This window comes from Limanda limanda, chromosome 17 (genome assembly GCF_963576545.1).
Source record: "Limanda limanda chromosome 17, fLimLim1.1, whole genome shotgun sequence".
NCBI lineage: Eukaryota > Metazoa > Chordata > Actinopteri > Pleuronectiformes > Pleuronectidae > Limanda > Limanda limanda.
In genome coordinates this window covers 2,135,362-2,152,327 of record NC_083652.1, presented here as the reverse complement: position 1 = coordinate 2,152,327, position 16,966 = coordinate 2,135,362, and the positions used below count along the sequence as shown (strand labels likewise).

The window sequence follows — 16,966 nt, the reverse complement described above, 5'->3', positions numbered from 1 at the left end:
TGATGATATGATTCCACTGCAAATCAGAAGAACAGCAGAGACAGTGTTTAAAAAAACAGCTGGATTTATTTAGGAGAGTAGAAGGGTAAGACAGTATAAGTTAGACTGTACATATCTGAAAATACCAAAACTGGGAAGGAAACGGTTCTTGTGAGTTATTTAGTATGTGGACATCAGACTGCTTGTATGGCATAATAAAAAAAACACTATATAAAACCATTGTCAACATGTTTGGACAGTAGAGGCAGAGTTGGAAGAGGAGGCACAAAACATCAGTATATTTGGCAGATCATATTTCTATAAAACACTAGCATTAAGGGAATCGTCAGTCAGTGAGCTCATGATTAATTGTAACACATCAGAAGACCAGTGCTGTTGCATAGTTTGGACAATGTTGGTGATACAGGTTATTTACAACCTCGCTCAGTGGAAATATTTGATTGATCGTGTTCCAGTCCAAGCGCTGATGTCAGACACAGGCTGCAGTGTAGAAAACTATTATCACAGGAAGGTTAAAAGGCAAAGTCAAAGGCAGAGTTTTAGAAAAGTGAAACACTGCTCAACGTGGAGCTTTGGGAGCAGAACTCTAACAAGGCCTCCGGGTCAAAGGCAGATCTTTAATGTTCCGGGATTAGAAATAACGATGCCCACCAGAACCCTTGGTGTGACAGCACAGCACTGACGGTGCCACCTCAGGACCTATCGACATATCTCAGGGTTAGGGCTAAGACATCCGTTAAGTTAATACCAGGTCTGAACATGCTCTATGTGGGAAGCTGGAAGGTACATGGTGAACATGCAACTATGCCCCCCCCCACCACAAAGCCTGGACCACAATCCAACAGATAACACACAGTACAGCCCCTGAGCACAAAGGGGACAAACTGGTCCGTCATGTTGAGCTGAGGTTTCAGTTTTGATTAGGCTTTGGGGTCTGCCAGAGCCCGTCTGTGAAAAAGGCTGTCAGATTATAATCTGACTTTACACAGTGACTGGTCCACTGACTGGAGGAGCAGGTGGAGGCAGCGGCTACACTTTTCTCTCCAGCTATTTAAATCCATTCTTCCTTCACATGACTGCTTCTATAATTTCTCAAGTCAAAGAACCAAGGATGCATTCAAGGTGACTAGATGACAAAGACACGCAAAAGGCACAGTGATCTTGGAGGTTTAAAGACGTGTGGCGAACCCGATGCCTTCCGCAGTGGACATTCACAACACTACACATTGTACACGCTTGTTTGTTTAAAGCATACCAATCCCGTCAAGGAGCTATAACACAACAGCAGACAGTCGTTTAAATCACAGCCACCACTGATCTGTTTGCAAGAGAAAAAAGAGAGTTCTGAGATTCTGAATTTAATGTCAGAATTCATCAAAAAAATTAATGGACATTGAGCTTGAGTTAGTCTCTGTCCAAACTGACCTAAATCAATTAATTCTGTGCTTTCATCTAGGAGGCTTGTTTATTTATTACCAAATTCTTCTAATCCCAGAATAGTTTTTTCTTTTCTCCTCTGTAAAATCCAGATCCTTTTCTCAACCCATCAGATGGTGGGAGACAATTCAAAAATGTAAGTGCTTTGGAAGGATGCGACTCCTCTTTGGTCCAGGCCACAGGTCAACTGATCGGCTGTGGAGTCACGACATTATATTACTGGAAAATGAGACGTCCCAGAGGAGCAGAGACAGCGTACCATCACGTTCCACCCATCTGCACCTGTGGGACAGTTCACTGTCTATGTATCAAAACCCAGTTTGTTGAGCAGAGGCTGTGTCAGGGTACAGGCCTGCCTGTTCTACTGGGACTTCATGAGTGTGAGTGTGTGTTCACGCATGTCTGTCTATAGTTATCAGGACCAATTTTGGTTCAATACCATCATTTTGAGGACATTTTTGACTGTGGTCACAAATTCAAGACTTGGTTTTAAGTTTAGGGTTAGGAATTTAGTTGTGATGGTTAGGGTAAGGAGCTAGGGAAGGCCAATTATGTCAATGAGTTTCCCCACAACTATTGAGAGACATGCATGTGTGAGTGTGTGTCACTACAGGCTTTCTTCTGTCCTTATGACATGACGCAGCGGTCTGAATCCAGACAGTGAGGCCTCTGCTGGGTTTAAGCTTTATGCTGTCCAAGAAGCAGCAGACAGGAGACAGTGTGTTTGTGACACACACACACAGAAGCTGTTTCACCCTGTCGCAGACAGGCTGACGGAGGGAGAATCATGCTGACTTGAACTGCAAAGCTTTGAGAATTCACTGAGCTTTTGGTAGCCAGTTCTGTTGGTCAACTTCCTCTGTTTAAGTTGGGAAAATGCATGCACACCAGAAATCAGCCACGTGCCTTGCTGCATGCTAGCACACATGCTGAGTGGCAGCAGGCATCTCGTTTGTCCTGGGGACACTCAGTCAGCTACCTGGGACACAGAGGATCCAATCTGTCTCTCACAGGTCCTTCTCACCCTCCATGTCACTGATTAAGGCAATTGTTAACTCAAAGCTAAATTGTGAGAGTGTGAGGAGAAAAGAGAAACAAACGATGAATGTGCTTTAAACAGAAGTAAATCTGAAGTGTGTGACCCAAAGAAGAGAAGACTAATCATCCAGTACGTCAGCTGATTCTACAAACTGCTGAACAGCAACTGTTGATGTTATATTTTAAGACTAAATTAAAAATAGACTACAATTACTATTGGCTTCCATTCATGTGTACACAGTATCAAAATCTAAAAACACATTTCAACTGTGTAATCCAATGACTATTGATGGAAGACATGACAGCTCCCTTAAGCGCGGTGATAAACCCTGCTTCCAACATGTTAGCAGATGGGACATGGATCAAACTAAGACAAAGTAAATTAAAAAAAAAAAAGATGGTTTCTGTTATTTAAGGGAGTTCTTATCATACTATATATTCATGTTTCTGATAAGTTTGGTTTTAATTCATTATTTGATGCTATAAAAACTAGAAATACTGCACAGTGCAGTTACCATCTACACAATATTTTTTTTCAAAATTGTTTCAATATAACTGGCATTCACAAATAATGGGACCAATGGACAACCCCAAAACATGGTGCCTCTACTGCCTGTTGCCGGCGCAGAGGCATAAAAACCAAACGACGCGCCATGATGGACAACCAAGATTGACTTATGATCGGTTGGGCAAGTATATGGGTGAGACCTTGATAACACTGCTCTACTCTAGTCAGGAATGCACAGACATCACCAGCTCAAAATGGTAGCCACTTTATCGGAGAGATTTTGGCTTCATGTCTGTGCATCAGTGACCATGATGTCTGCATTACTTTTTGGCAGATACATGTTCAGAGTATGTAGACATGGGTTAACAACCGTGGAAGTATGACAAAAAACAAAAAGGTAAAATACGGAGCTAAACTGGTTGCTTGGGTCTATAAAACACTAAATCCACTTTCCTTGAGTTACCGTTACATAATTACAGAGCCAGGCTTTATGTACACTCCCCGATGGCCATGTTGAATTCATACATCAGAGTTAAACTCTTGATTATGGGTAGAATTTGAAAAACTATCAAGGGCATGTAATCGACAGTAGTTGGGTCATAACCCAGCCACTAAAAAGACATGAATAAAACCTTTTCTCATGTTGGTGCAGCTCAACAAACTGGTTTTGCGTCATGTCCTCCTAAGGGCTCACTATGTTCCACAAGTTAAACGAGTCAAACTCGAGCTGTTACGACCCTGTGCAAAATCAAACTGAGACAGAAGACTAAAGGGGGCCGAGACACATCCAGTGTAGACACGGGGTAAGACACCATGAGCAACCACCTGCCAGAGGAGGCGGGAATGTCCGTGTCTGTGGGATCACAGGAGCATGTTACAGGAAAAACAGGGCGTCATACAGTCTTTTCAGTGATTAGCTGCCATTTCTAACTACAACTATCAAGACTAAAAAATAGCGACGTAGCTGTGCTGGTTCATATGGAACGCAGTGTTCCCACACAAACACAGGACTGTGACCTTAATCAATAAAAGCATTTCTGTTGAAGGTGGAGACGCAACAGCTCAACCACAGGCCAACTTCGTGACATTAGAGGCTTGTGTTACACCTTATTATAATCCATTAACTTCTGCTGAAGTGTTAGCATGAACCAGTGGAACCAGCTACCTGGAGGTGTTCATGCTCTCAACACAACTGGAGGAGGCAGATTAATGGGGCTGTTTTGGTTTTAAATAAACACCATCCGTAAATAAAAAACATAAAAACCCACTCATACTTAGACATCTATGTGGAGGGGTTACATCAACTCTTCACGTGAGAGTTAGGTTGCTGTGAGAGATGCATTACAGCGAATTAGACATTAGAAAATTAGCTAAGAGGACAATGTGAACTTTACATAACCTGTATACTACAGGAAGAGTGGCCAGAAACATACAGGCTGGTTTTATCCCTTTTCTTTTTAGGTCAGGATGTGTGGAGGGGAAAGGATCAACAGGTACCTTCTGAGCCAGCAAAACAGAGGTTGAGCTGCCTCCTCACTTCTTGTATTAAACGCTCAAGGTGGTAAGATAAAGTGGAGACATAAGAAATGCAGGCTTGGATGTGAGATTCCACAGAGCTGCGGAATAAATATGACCATTTTCAACCTCAATCAGATCTTACATCACCACCTATGGAGAAACCATTCACTAAATGGTCAAATCAACTTAACAGCTCCAACATTCAAACTACATTGTGCTTTATGTTTTTAAGCCTAAATCTTTTACCCCAAAAAGGGAAAAAATGATTTTCAAATGAAAGCACAGCAGACGCAGTGTAGCCCTGGTATTAGCACGAGATCTGTTCATGTTAGGTGTATGGTGAATAGATTTATCAATGCTGCCAGTCTACCTTCCTAGATTCTCTAACCCAGGTTATGCTGGGTGATGCTCTAATTAGCAACTCGAAAATAAATCGATTAATGAAAGCTGATGTCATCACAAGTCTTGTTTTTTTCATACAAAGAATATTAAGTTCACTAAATTAGATTAGGACACACAAGTCCTCACATTTTAAAACCATAAAATTTGGGCATCTTTGGTTGAAAATTCTGAACAAATTATCAAAGAGAAATTAACAGAATGCGGGTAACAAAACAACGTATTAACGAGAGATGTAAATGTAAATGTCTGTGGTCATCCACGTACAGATCACAAGTTAATACCAGGAGAGTGGGTCACCAGCGTCTAATAGTCCAGAGCCTGATGGTCAAATGTGTTCCAGGTTGAAGATGGCCACAGTTTTTTGGACCAGTCTTTTCTGCTGACATACAGTGAAAAGACTGTAATAGTTGACTTGTGGAGGGGCAGAGCCAGGAGAGCTGTGACTTGAAATCACAGACAAGTGGTTCACAATGTGCCCTGAGAAAAACTTAAATATGATGCGTCATGATGAACCCTATCTAGCCTGATGGCAAGGTGGTTTATTTTACAAGTGGTCTATTTGTGTTTGTGCTCTCTCAACCCCCAAACTGAGAGCACAGAGTCCACCAGCAGTCACCCATCCACAATGTGTAAACCCTAATAAAATATAAGTTAAAGGAAAATGCATAGGTACATACAGTATATTCATAGACTAGAAAAAGAAAGTAAATGATTAGAAAACTAGTGGACTTCCTATCTGTCTGTGTCTGTCTGTCTGCCTGCCCCCCTGTCTGTCTGTCTGTCTGCCTGCCCCCCTGTCTGTCTGTCTGCCTGCCCCCCTGTCTGTCTGTCTGCCTGCCCCCCTGTCTGTCTGTCTGCCTGCCCCCCTGTCTGTCTGCCTGCCCCCCTGTCTGTCTGTCTGCCCCTCTGTCCGTCTGTCCGTCTGTCCGTCTGTCCGTCTGTCCGTCTGTGTGTGTGTGTGTGTGTGTGTGTGTGTGTGTGTGTGTGTGTGTGTGTGTGTGTGTGTGTGTGTGTGTGGGGGGGGCGTGCGTGTTCTGTTCTTTCCTGTTCCACTGCTCTCAGAAGAAAACCCCACCCGCCCTGGTGATGTCATCATTGAGGTCCAGTGGAAAGCAGATGTAAACCCAACAACAAAACAAAAGGACTGTTCTGCAAAAGGAAGGCGACATCTGGCAACAGAGCTGCTGACACCGGCGTCGCCCTCAGCTTTAAATGCTACTCAGCGACACCAATTTCAAACAAGCCCCTCCCAATCCCCATCAACAGTGGTCAGAGCAGCAGTAAATAAAGGGACAGAGTAAGGATGTTAATCATAGCAAAACATACAGGGAGGATATGACAAGGTGTCAGCAAGGTCCAAGGGGCAGAGGTCATTTACAGTGGTTTTAAGGGTCAAAGGGTGGTCGGAGCTCTGAGTCAAAAGCAGCCGTTATAAGTCACAGTGAACAAGCTCAGTAAGGCAGAGAGCAAGCGTGGGGGGTGGATGGGGGGAATGGCGGTAGTAGTGGTGGCTTTAATACACAGTCAAAGTTCAAAAGTGACACTGCCTGGTTCGTTAACAGGCCGGCGGTGGGGGGAGGGTAAGGAAAAAGGCACCTTGACTTCCACTCTACATTTGCCTCCACCCCTCCCTCCCTCCCTCCTCCTGGTCAGTCCCCTCACTGCAGCATCAGCTGCTTGAGGTTGTCGTGAAGGATGGTGTCCTTGACGTCACGGAACACCAGACGGATATTCTCAGTGTTGATGGCCGTGGTGAAGTGGTGGTAGAGCGGCTTCTGAAGCTGCTCGCGGCGTTTTTTGCGAAAGCAGTCCACCAGGAAGCGCTGGACGTCTGCCAGGCTTGTGGGGACGCCCGAGAACTCGTGGAAGTAGTCTTTGATGGACACCTGCTTCACCTTCTCCTCCAGGAGGTCTGTCTTGTTCAGGAACAGGATGATGGAGACATTGCTGAAAACCCTGTTGTTGACGATGGTCTCAAAAATGTTGAGGGACTCGCTCAGCCGGTTGGTCTGTCGGTCCTCCATCAGCACCTGGAGGTGTCAGAATGCAGACATGTCATGTATGCTGGGGTCAAAGGTGATGTGACAAAATGTGACTGATATGAGCAACAGATTTGTTTGTCTGCACAAAGGAGACAAGTAAGTATTGGACAAAAATCGACCATGGCAAAGTCGTGGCACCAGAGGAAAAAGGTCAGAACGTAAGGTGTTTGGGCGTCGTTCCTACCCCCAAGACCTTTTATTAAACAACATAAATATTATTGTTTTTTTGGACTTATTACCCTATTTTAACTCTTATAAATGCAGTGGAATCACAAACAGCAACACACAAAAGGGACTTTACAAGCCTTTTGCCCTGCAGGGAATTAAGGAATGTGATGTAGCGTGTGGCCTTTGTTACAGGTTCTGCGTTGGTTTCCACTGTTCTCCGTCTGAGTTCATAGAGTTACATTTCAACAACATGCACTAATGATAGGTTGAGCCGATGTAACAGCACATCATATCAAAGGGTCCTTCACCTATAACCAGCACACGGTTGATGAACCTTCTATGCCAATCAACAGAACATCAAAGTGTGAGAAATAAAGTGGAAACGAAGGTAGGAACCTAATTTTCACAAGTACAGCTTTTAGGTTATTGACATTCTGAATGAGAAAAGGGGCACAATTAGTTTCTGTAATGAATTCATTAAACTGATGACCTTTAATTCTTGGGAGAATTGGGTCAAATGTGTATTTGTGTTTTAGTCGTTTTTTTTATAGTCATTATGATGGCATGCAAAACCTCAATGTAATTTCTAAACAACGAACATTCCAATATTCATAGCCCACTGCCAGTTCATATTTTTCATCATCTGGGAAACCTTCATGTGGGTAGGTTGAGGGACACTAAGGTTTTTAATACAAGAAAACTTGATCCAATTAGGATACCAAACTGTCCATGGGCAGGATACTGAACCCCAAATTGCCCCTGACGCCTGATGGGTTAATGGCAAAACTGTACTATAAAGCACTTTGAGTGGACAACACAACTAAAAAGAAACTAGTGCTAATTATACAGACAATTTACCATCTTGTTTAATCTTTGTCATGTGAAACTAAAGTAAGCGTCAATTCAACAGCATTCAGTGATTCCAGTCATAGGTGTTCGTAACACCCCCAGCACCCTGCGGGGCTTCCAACAGACTCACCTGATCATATTCTGAGGAGGAGACAAGGAAGAGGATGGAAGTGACCGAGTCAAAGCATTCAAACCAGCGACGCCTCTCCGAGCGTTGACCACCCACGTCCACCATCTTGAAGGGCACGTTTTTGATCTCAAAGTCGTACTCGTGGATGCCCTTGGTGGGTTTTCTGGCCAGGAGGATGTCCTGCTGGCTAGGGAGGTAGTCCTGCCAACACATTGTTACACATATTAGTAGGTAGGTTTCTGCAGCTTTTAACAGGTCCCATCAAAATTCCATCAACAAATATTGTGCATATCATTCACACTGCGTTTATACATATGAAGGTTTAAATATTGAATATTTGTTATGCTTCTTTATTTAAAAGACAAACAATCTCTAACCACTTACACACAATCAGTGCGAATTAAGAGTTAGAGAAAGAAATGCTATTGTTGCAGTGCACACACTTTTCATGCCAGTGCATGATATGGAGACATCCCTGTTTAACACAGTGCATTCCTTCAAAACAAGCACACGTAAACAAATGAGGGGATGCCAGAGAATGTGTGTGTGTGGTTTTCCTCCCCTATAATGACACAGCTTTGACAATTAAGCCAATACAATGCAAAAACTAGGGACTATTTGACTACATGAAACCAAATATGATGTAATATTATTCACAGTCATGTTTTGACTGTGTGTGACTGTTCGTGTGTGTGTCAGTATGCTCCAAGATAGATCCACATTCCAAACATTCCAGAGGTGGAGAGTCATCGTTGACAGGCCACGCCGACACACACACACACACACATATACACATATACACAATGGAAATAAGATCCACTTTTTTTTTTCCAAACACCCCCTGCACACAGGAATTCCAGTGCACTTGTTTGTTCACACAGAAGAAAACAACAACTACAGAAAGACTATAAGGTAGAAATCCAGCACTGATAAACTTAAGTGATGTCTGAGTCACATTCATCAACAGCCTTGTCTAATAACTTCATTTGAGCCTTTTTTAGACACGTACTCTAGGGTATATCTACATAATTATGTCCTGACTTTCTCTGGTCAAACATGACCAAAGCATCAGGAGACTCTCCCCTTAACAACTAAAACTAAAACTCTTGAATCTCACATCTTCCAACTTTGTCAGTGTTTCCCAATTGCACCTCTTTTTCATACAGAGATATATTTGAAAAAATAAGATATTATTTATATATATTATTTATTGTAGGGTTGACAACTTTTTCGTTAAGTGCTGAAATGTCAACAGTAAGGACAGAATGTCAGCGTTTTTTAACCACAAGCAATTTGGTGATGGTGGATGTTGGCTATAGCCAGAGATTACTAACAGTTCTCCTGCGGTTGCAGCCCTTACCTACCAGTAGCTTCAGCCATGATTTTATAACACACAACAAATAACGCACTTGCTAGGCCTGCATCTTTGAGACTTGCTGACTTTGGTTGATGCAAATCATCAAGGTGATTAAAGGTTACATGGTACAAATAACTAATGGGAATTTTACCATGGTATAATTTCATCCCTGCATTATATCAACAATTATATTTTTAAAAATATGATTATCAATCATATCTAAATATAGGCCTGGCAGGAAGCACAGACAACTTCATCTTTTGTGAAGTATAGCACAGGTATTATATCATAAATGATTATAAAGACAAAACAAAATTATTATTAACTTATGTCACTTGATCCTTTCACAACACAAGCTAATCCCCCGGGTGTCTTCTTGGACCGGGGCAGACGGTAGTTGTGTAGCTGGACTCTAATGGCCTTCTCATCAGGTCAAATAAAAAATATATTTTCAGGCATTGTCCACTGATGTCATTATAACACGTGTGGAAAGCAGTGAACCACATGTAGCTGTATATTCTCATATACTCCACATGACTGAAAGATTTACTGAAAACTACTTCTTAAAGTAATTTATTAGTCAAGGAACTGACTGACCAATAGGAACCTGGGTGGAGGAATCATGAAGAGTGAAGGGGAAACATTCGCTTGGTTTCTGTTTGTCATTTTATAAGGGTCACATGACCACATCTCCATATGTTACCAAACAGCTCAGCTAGGCTAGGAGCAGTATTTAACGTATAATTTCCTTTCTCTGATGATGAAGCTGTCTGAGTCCAGCAGTCTGCTAGATGAATTGAAATGTGTGTAATTGCTGTTCTGAGTATTTTTCAGGTGTGAGTATTCGCTGCTGTGCTGGCAGTCAGATACATGGAGGAACAGTGAGTGTGAAGACACGACTGGGGACAGGAAGGCAGAAGTTTCACATCTATTTTTAGCACACAAGCAACACACTTTTCAACAAACTGCTATCACACCCATCTGGCCCATCATCCTATCATTCTGCCTGCTGGAGATCTGTGATTTGTGTAGCCTTTGCAGTGTGGGCCGAACTTACCGACTGTGCGAGCTTTTCCAAATTGTCCAGGAAATACTTGACGGATTCCCCCTGAGAAAAAGAGAAGATAGATAGTGACTTCATCGTGAGAATTCTGAGTTGAATATGAAACATGGCTTGATCTCTCTTCCACACTGATTAATGTCACTTGTTATGTGATACCACCCCAGCACCACAGCTGAGTAACAAACTCACTGGGAGTGCTCTAAATTTGTAGAGCTGATACATAGTGTATGCAGCTGGACTCAAGGGAAGTTAAGTTACACTGAAGTCTGAATGCAAAGAGATTTGATCTAAAACAAGAAGCTGCCTGCTCAAATCTCAAAGGGAGACTCGGTTTGTTTGTATAATCTGTGTGTGTGTATGTGTGGGTGTGTGTTTGAGTGGGTGTGTGAGCAGGGTCTACAATAAGGCAATGGCACAAAAACACTACAGATGTGATGATTATTATGAAAGTTTGACAGTCCGCCGGGGTCTGTGTGATGATTGTAAAACACTGCAATACGTTTTATTCAACATCTGGTATCTTCACTTGATGCAGCAACTTCTATTTAGTTTTTAAGAGGTTTTTATCAATTTAAGTCTTTAGACCACATGCTCATGTGTGAAATAAATAACACAGGGTTATCATGCTCTCATGTACTGAGCCCAAGTGGCAGGTAAAAGACAGAGGGTGGTGATGCCAAGATTATTCTGCCGGATGAGAACTACATTGCGGATAAGCACAAAGCTAAAGCAGAAACTATATGAGGGTAAAACAAAGTCTGTATGGAAGTCTTTCAGACACGCACTGAGCTCCGCAGATACGTATTTTCTTCGGAGAGGTGCTTTTCTCCTCTGGAACCTCTGCTTGACTCCCCGTGAGTGAGCGAGGGGGTTGATGATGACTCTAACAAGCGACATAAGCAAAAAGAAAGCAGACAAATATCTCCAGGTGAAAAAGAGTCACAAGTAGACGTCACCGACAAAGATGTCGAAGAGTTTGTGCTGACAAGAAAATCATGTGATCTAAGCAGGAGGATTACTTCCTGCCTCAGCCTGCTGTACCTGGTGCTCCACCTCACACCGTGCGTTGTGCATGTGTGAAAGTTGGACTACCAAGTCAACAAAGGTGTCAATTCTCCAGGTATTACCCGCATGCCATTTCGGAAAACTGCATATGAAAAGAAGGTCACAGAGTTCTGCACACATGTTATGAGTGCCTAGCGGTGCGGGCACATCTAGGTGCATTCCACGTATATTATTGTTCTGTGGCGTATATTATACTTATTCTTCTTCCATATTTTTGTCGCACATGCACAAGGCCTATAATAAAACTTGTGGAATTACGTCGAATGGTGTGCTATGACTTTCTAAAAATTTCGTTAAACGATTTGCTCAAAAATCACAATAAAGCGGCTAAAAACGTACAATGGGAGTCACGTCTCTCCCAAAAATGACTGTTTTTAAGCTTGCTCTCAAATCCAAACATGGAGGTTGCCATGCATGTTTTTTATATCAAAGCGATGTAGCAATTGTTTGCTCCGCAGACATGTCACTCTGAAATCTCTCAGAGCTATACTTTGGGATTGATCCATCTTTTGGAAAATAATGTCCTCCACAAACTCTCCATTGGGTCTAATGTTAAATTTGAGAGAAATTTCTTGAATGAGCAAAAAGGGGAAAAAAAATCCTAACTCGCTCCCACGGTCCCATTTCTTAACTCTCACCAATAAAAAAGCTATCTGCCTGCTTGGCAAAGTCTTGGGATTCTCGCAGTGTTTTCATTTTACAGATAGGATTCATAGGATTTTGAGTAACAAGCAGTTGTTTGACGACTGCGCCAGAGTGTAGAACTTTCTCTTCCCAATTGGGTCTAATTCTTTGATCAACATTGAAATGACATTGATAGTGACACTATGTCTTAGTCCATGGGCCAGACCACATATTGGTACCACCTGAGGGGGCAAAACTTTACCTATACTAAGTTGTTTGTATGACTAATATAAGTCTATTAATATATGATAACCCTTGCACAAAAGCAGCTTTTCATATTTTAGGGCTATATTACCGTTTTCACTGTTCAGTGCTTTAGCGAAATTCGCCCAAATCACTAACGTGCTAATATCATCTTAACAGTGATATAATTTTCGTCTTTAACTAAATTATTTGTGTAAGTCAAATGTTGTAACTATTGAAAATAATAAATTTAGATTTTTCATACAAGTTATGTTGTTATTACTTGAAATTCTGATTCTTAGATGTCACCAAGATCAGCCCTGATATACACTTATGTACATTGTTGTATTCGGTTGACCACAATCTTGCGCAGTTGAGCATTTACTTTCAGCTTTTAACAGCAGAGAAAGGAAAATTTAAGTTTCAGTCCTGAGGAAAGATGGAAGAAACCAGCAGCGTGCCTGAGAAGCAGGCAGGGATGACGTGCATCATCCATTGCTCCAGTGATGACTCCAACCTAGTGTCACCCCAGAATCTAGAATCGTGGCAGACTTTAATGAAGGCAGCACAAATCCGGCAATATGCCCACATTTTGGACCTTGCCGAAGGCCTGGGTGAGGGAGAGATCCCCCCAGTTCAATACCATCAGAAATGCCGTAGCATATTCACCATGAAGAAGCTCCTGGACTCAATCCCCAAAAAAGCTGCCTCTGTTGAGCCTGCGGAACCACTTGCAAGAAGATCATCTAGAGATGCCCCGAGGACTTCAAGAGTACTTGAAGATCGTTGTATATTCTGTCAGAAAAAAAGTAAATACCAGAAGAGTCAAAACACCAGGGAACAGCTCATACGATGTTCAGAGTTGCGCGCTGATGATCGTATCAGAAAAGCTGCAACCAGCAAACTCGACCAGAGGATACTTGCTATCACGAGTAGAGAACTTGTTGCTGCTGAGGGGCATTACCATAGGTCCTGCTACCGTGGATACACGCGTGGAGAGTCTGTTGCAAGTTCTGGTGGAATGGAACAAGGAGAGAATGCAAAAACACAGTATGAGGCAGCAGAGAACAATGCCCATGAGGAACTGCTTGCGTATATCAGGATTGAACTATTTTCCAATCCAGACATAATACCCATGACAGACCTGACGTCAAGAATAGTGTCGTCAATGGACTCTCTTGGTTTCAGCCAGGTCAAAGACTCGACCAAGAAACATCTTCGTCGCAAGTTGGAGACTGAGCTGACAGGGTCCATCCACATCTTATCTGATGACAAGGGAAGGCTACTTCTGTACCCAGACTGCCTAACTATGAGTGAGCTTGCCAAAGCCACATACTCCTTGAAAATGGAGCTGCAACATGCCAGGGCCATCAAAGCTGGGGATGCTGCGAAGAAGGTAGCTTTGCAGTTGAGAAATGAGATCAAGAAGCAAGACATCAGTCAACGGTGGCCACCTGATGTAGAGCAGGATGAAAACTTTATTACTGAATCGCTCACTCAGTTCCTGCAAACACTGCTGACCGGGGACTTTAAGTGCACAAAGCCATCTGAGAAAGTAAAACGACTTGCCACCTCTTTTGGTAGTGACTTGGTCTTTGCTGTCACAGCTGGCAAGGTAAAACCAGCTAAGCACATTCTTCTTCCGTTTGCCGTAAAATCTCTAACTGGGAACACTGAACTCATCCACACCCTAAACCGGCTTGGACATAGCATTTCATACTCACAGGTCCTAGAGGTTGATACAGCACTGTGTCTCCAGAAGATGGAGCTTTCCAAGGATGACCTCACACTTCCAGTGAACATTCATCCATGTATGTTCACAACACTGGCGTGGGACAACATAGACCGACTCGAGGAGACAGTCAGTGGAGCAGGCACCTCCCACCGTGTTAATGGCATCGCTGTGCAGGCTAAAGTTATTGGGCCCATACAACCACGAGTCATGCCAGCAGTGTCGAAATCAAAGAAGAGGAGCATAAGCCCTGCTCTGCGGATGCTACCCATCTACAATGCTGGGCAGCGGGTGGGCCCACCAACCACTCCAAGCGTCGACGCCAACACTACTACTCAGGTTCAGAATGCAAAGGCAAAGAATCTTGTCTGGCTACTCACTCGAATGTCTGCCCCCGAGGTTCAAATCATCAGCAGCTGGACTGGATTCAATATTCAGATCCGCGACAATGTCACAGTGGTCCAGGACACTGTCAGCTACTTGCCAACGATCAATGCTCCCGCTACTGAGTTGGCTACGGTGCACGAAGTGTTAAACCAGACACTCAGCATCAAGGAATCTCTGCAGTTGAACAGCATCGTCTGTGTGTTTGACCAAGCACTTTATGCCAAGGCTGCAGAGATAGTGTGGAAGCATGAGAAGTTCAAAAACATCATCATCAGGATGGGGGTATTTCACACAATCTGCAATTTGCTCTCAATTCTGGGAAAACGATTCCAGGATGCCAGTCTGAGGGATCTTTGTGTGGAGTCAGGTGTGATTGCTGAAGGATCGGTAACAGGTGTGATGGAAGGACGGAAGTACAACCGTGCAGTCAGACTCCACAAGCTTGTTTATGAAGTAATGATGAGGCTTGCCTGGAAAGCCTTCCTTCCATTGCTGGAAGCCAAGTATCCTCGAGAGGTTCACCACCTGGAAGCAGCCCTTGAGAGCATTGGCAGCTTCCACGACATTGTGTCTCAGGCGTCACTTTCAGAGCTCATGGAGAATGCATCGTGCAACCGCATAATGGAGCTGTTTCAAGCCTACCTGGAATCTCTCAGAGGTGGGCAAGGTCTTTCAGCATTCTGGATATCCTACCTGGACATGACGGAGATCATGCTGGGATTACTTCGCGCTTCTAGAGAAGGGGACTGGATGCTACACCTTGCATCCATCCGACAGATGATTCCTTGGTGCTTTGCATATGACAAGCTAAACTACGCCCGTTTCCTGCCCTACTACTACGCAACAATGACAAGACTAGCTATCGATCAACCTGAAGTACATGCACACTTTCTGCAAGGTGGTTTCTCGGTCCAGATTGGGAGCAGGAATCCCTTTGGGAGAATTCCCGTGGACCAGACAATTGAGGAGACTGTCAATAAGGACACACAAACACCTGGAGGAACAAAGGGCTTCAGCCTCAAATCTGCAGCTGTCACCAAGTATTACATGACATCAGAGTACCGGAGTGCCTACCTGAGAAAGCTGAGGGGCATGGTGGGTCAAAGTGATTCACATCTCAATCACCCAGATCTACAGTTGCCTAGGATCAGAAGAGATGAGGCTGATGTCCAGTCCCTTGTTGAGCTCATCGATATCTGTTGGTTAAATCCGCTTAGTCAAGACCACTCAGATGTTGTCAGCTTGTCAGCTGCAACTGTTGCACCACCAGATATAGTAGCAGATCTCCTTGGCGCTCACAGGATAGGAGAAGCAGCATATCAAGCTTTCAAAGAAGAACGACTTGAAGCAAATCCAGCAACAACAAAGTTCCATGACAAAATGACAAAAAAGAAGCTGAAAACGTTCACAGACATCCGAAAAAAGCAACGCACCCTAGGACAAGCCAAGCTAGCAGTTCTGAAGGCTGATAGGAACTTGTTTGGCCACATGATCCTAGTGGCTGAGAGTCGACAGCTTCACATGAGTGTTGTCTTGGCTCATCCTCTGGGCCCTCTGCCATGGGCCCTCGCCAATGGCGATGGATCTCTGCGCAAGACCAATAAAGCTGCTCTAGCGAGAGAGCTGGAAAAAAGCGTTGCCCCTGCAGATGTTATCCCATCATCGATGGGATGAGCTTGGTGCAGCAGATGAAAGGGGATGACAAGACTTTCGCACAGCTGGCAGAATCAGCCCTATTCAAGGTCCTCCATGAGGGAGCCAAGAGCCAACGCATTGATGTTGTCTTTGATGTCTACAAGGAGACATCCATAAAAGACGCGGAAAGAGCCCACAGAGGTACAGAGAGAGGCATTCAGTTCAAGAACATAGCAGCCGGTCACAACATCCAACAATGGAGGAAACTGCTCTGCAGTTCCTCCAACAAAGCAAGTCTTATCAAATTCTTGGTCGATGAATGGAAGGGACCCAAACACAGAGAAAAACTCCAGAACAAGACGTTGTATGTCACATGTGATGAAGTCTGCTACAAACTCAACAAAGAACAATTGGAAGAGGTAACAGAGCTCAAATCTTCCCAGGAAGAAGCTGACACTCGCATGCTGTTACATGCTCTCCATGCAGCAGAGTCTGGCTACAAAGCAGTTGTCATTACTGCTGAGGACACAGATGTGTTGGTCCTATGCTTAGGATTCAACAAGAACATTCCCTGTCCTATCTATCAGAAATGTGGAACCCAAAATAGGACCAGGTTCTTGGACATAACGAAGCTAGGCCAATCGCTAGGAAGTGGTGTCTCTGATGCCCTGCTTGGCATGCATGCCTTCACTGGTTGTGACACAGTCAGTGCCTTTGCAGGCCGTGGGAAGATAGGTGCCTTGAAGCTACTGAAGTCTGACAAGGCCT

At 43.6% G+C, this 16,966-nt stretch overlaps 1 protein-coding gene across 1 annotated transcript in view; it reads right to left on the bottom strand.

Moving 5' to 3' along the window:
• Nucleotides 1–6,554: 6,554 nt before the first annotated feature.
• Nucleotides 6,555–16,966, bottom strand: part of gna13b (guanine nucleotide binding protein (G protein), alpha 13b) — a 30,984-nt gene continuing 20,572 nt past the window's right edge. Inside the window, exons 3-5 of the mRNA XM_061090904.1 lie at nt 10,507–10,557; nt 8,093–8,293; nt 6,555–6,933 (exon numbers count right to left, since the gene is read on the bottom strand). Of these exons, the coding sequence (XP_060946887.1) occupies nt 6,562–6,933; nt 8,093–8,293; nt 10,507–10,557 (624 nt within the window). The 3' untranslated portion in view covers nt 6,555–6,561. The remainder of the gene's footprint in view (nt 6,934–8,092; nt 8,294–10,506; nt 10,558–16,966) is intronic.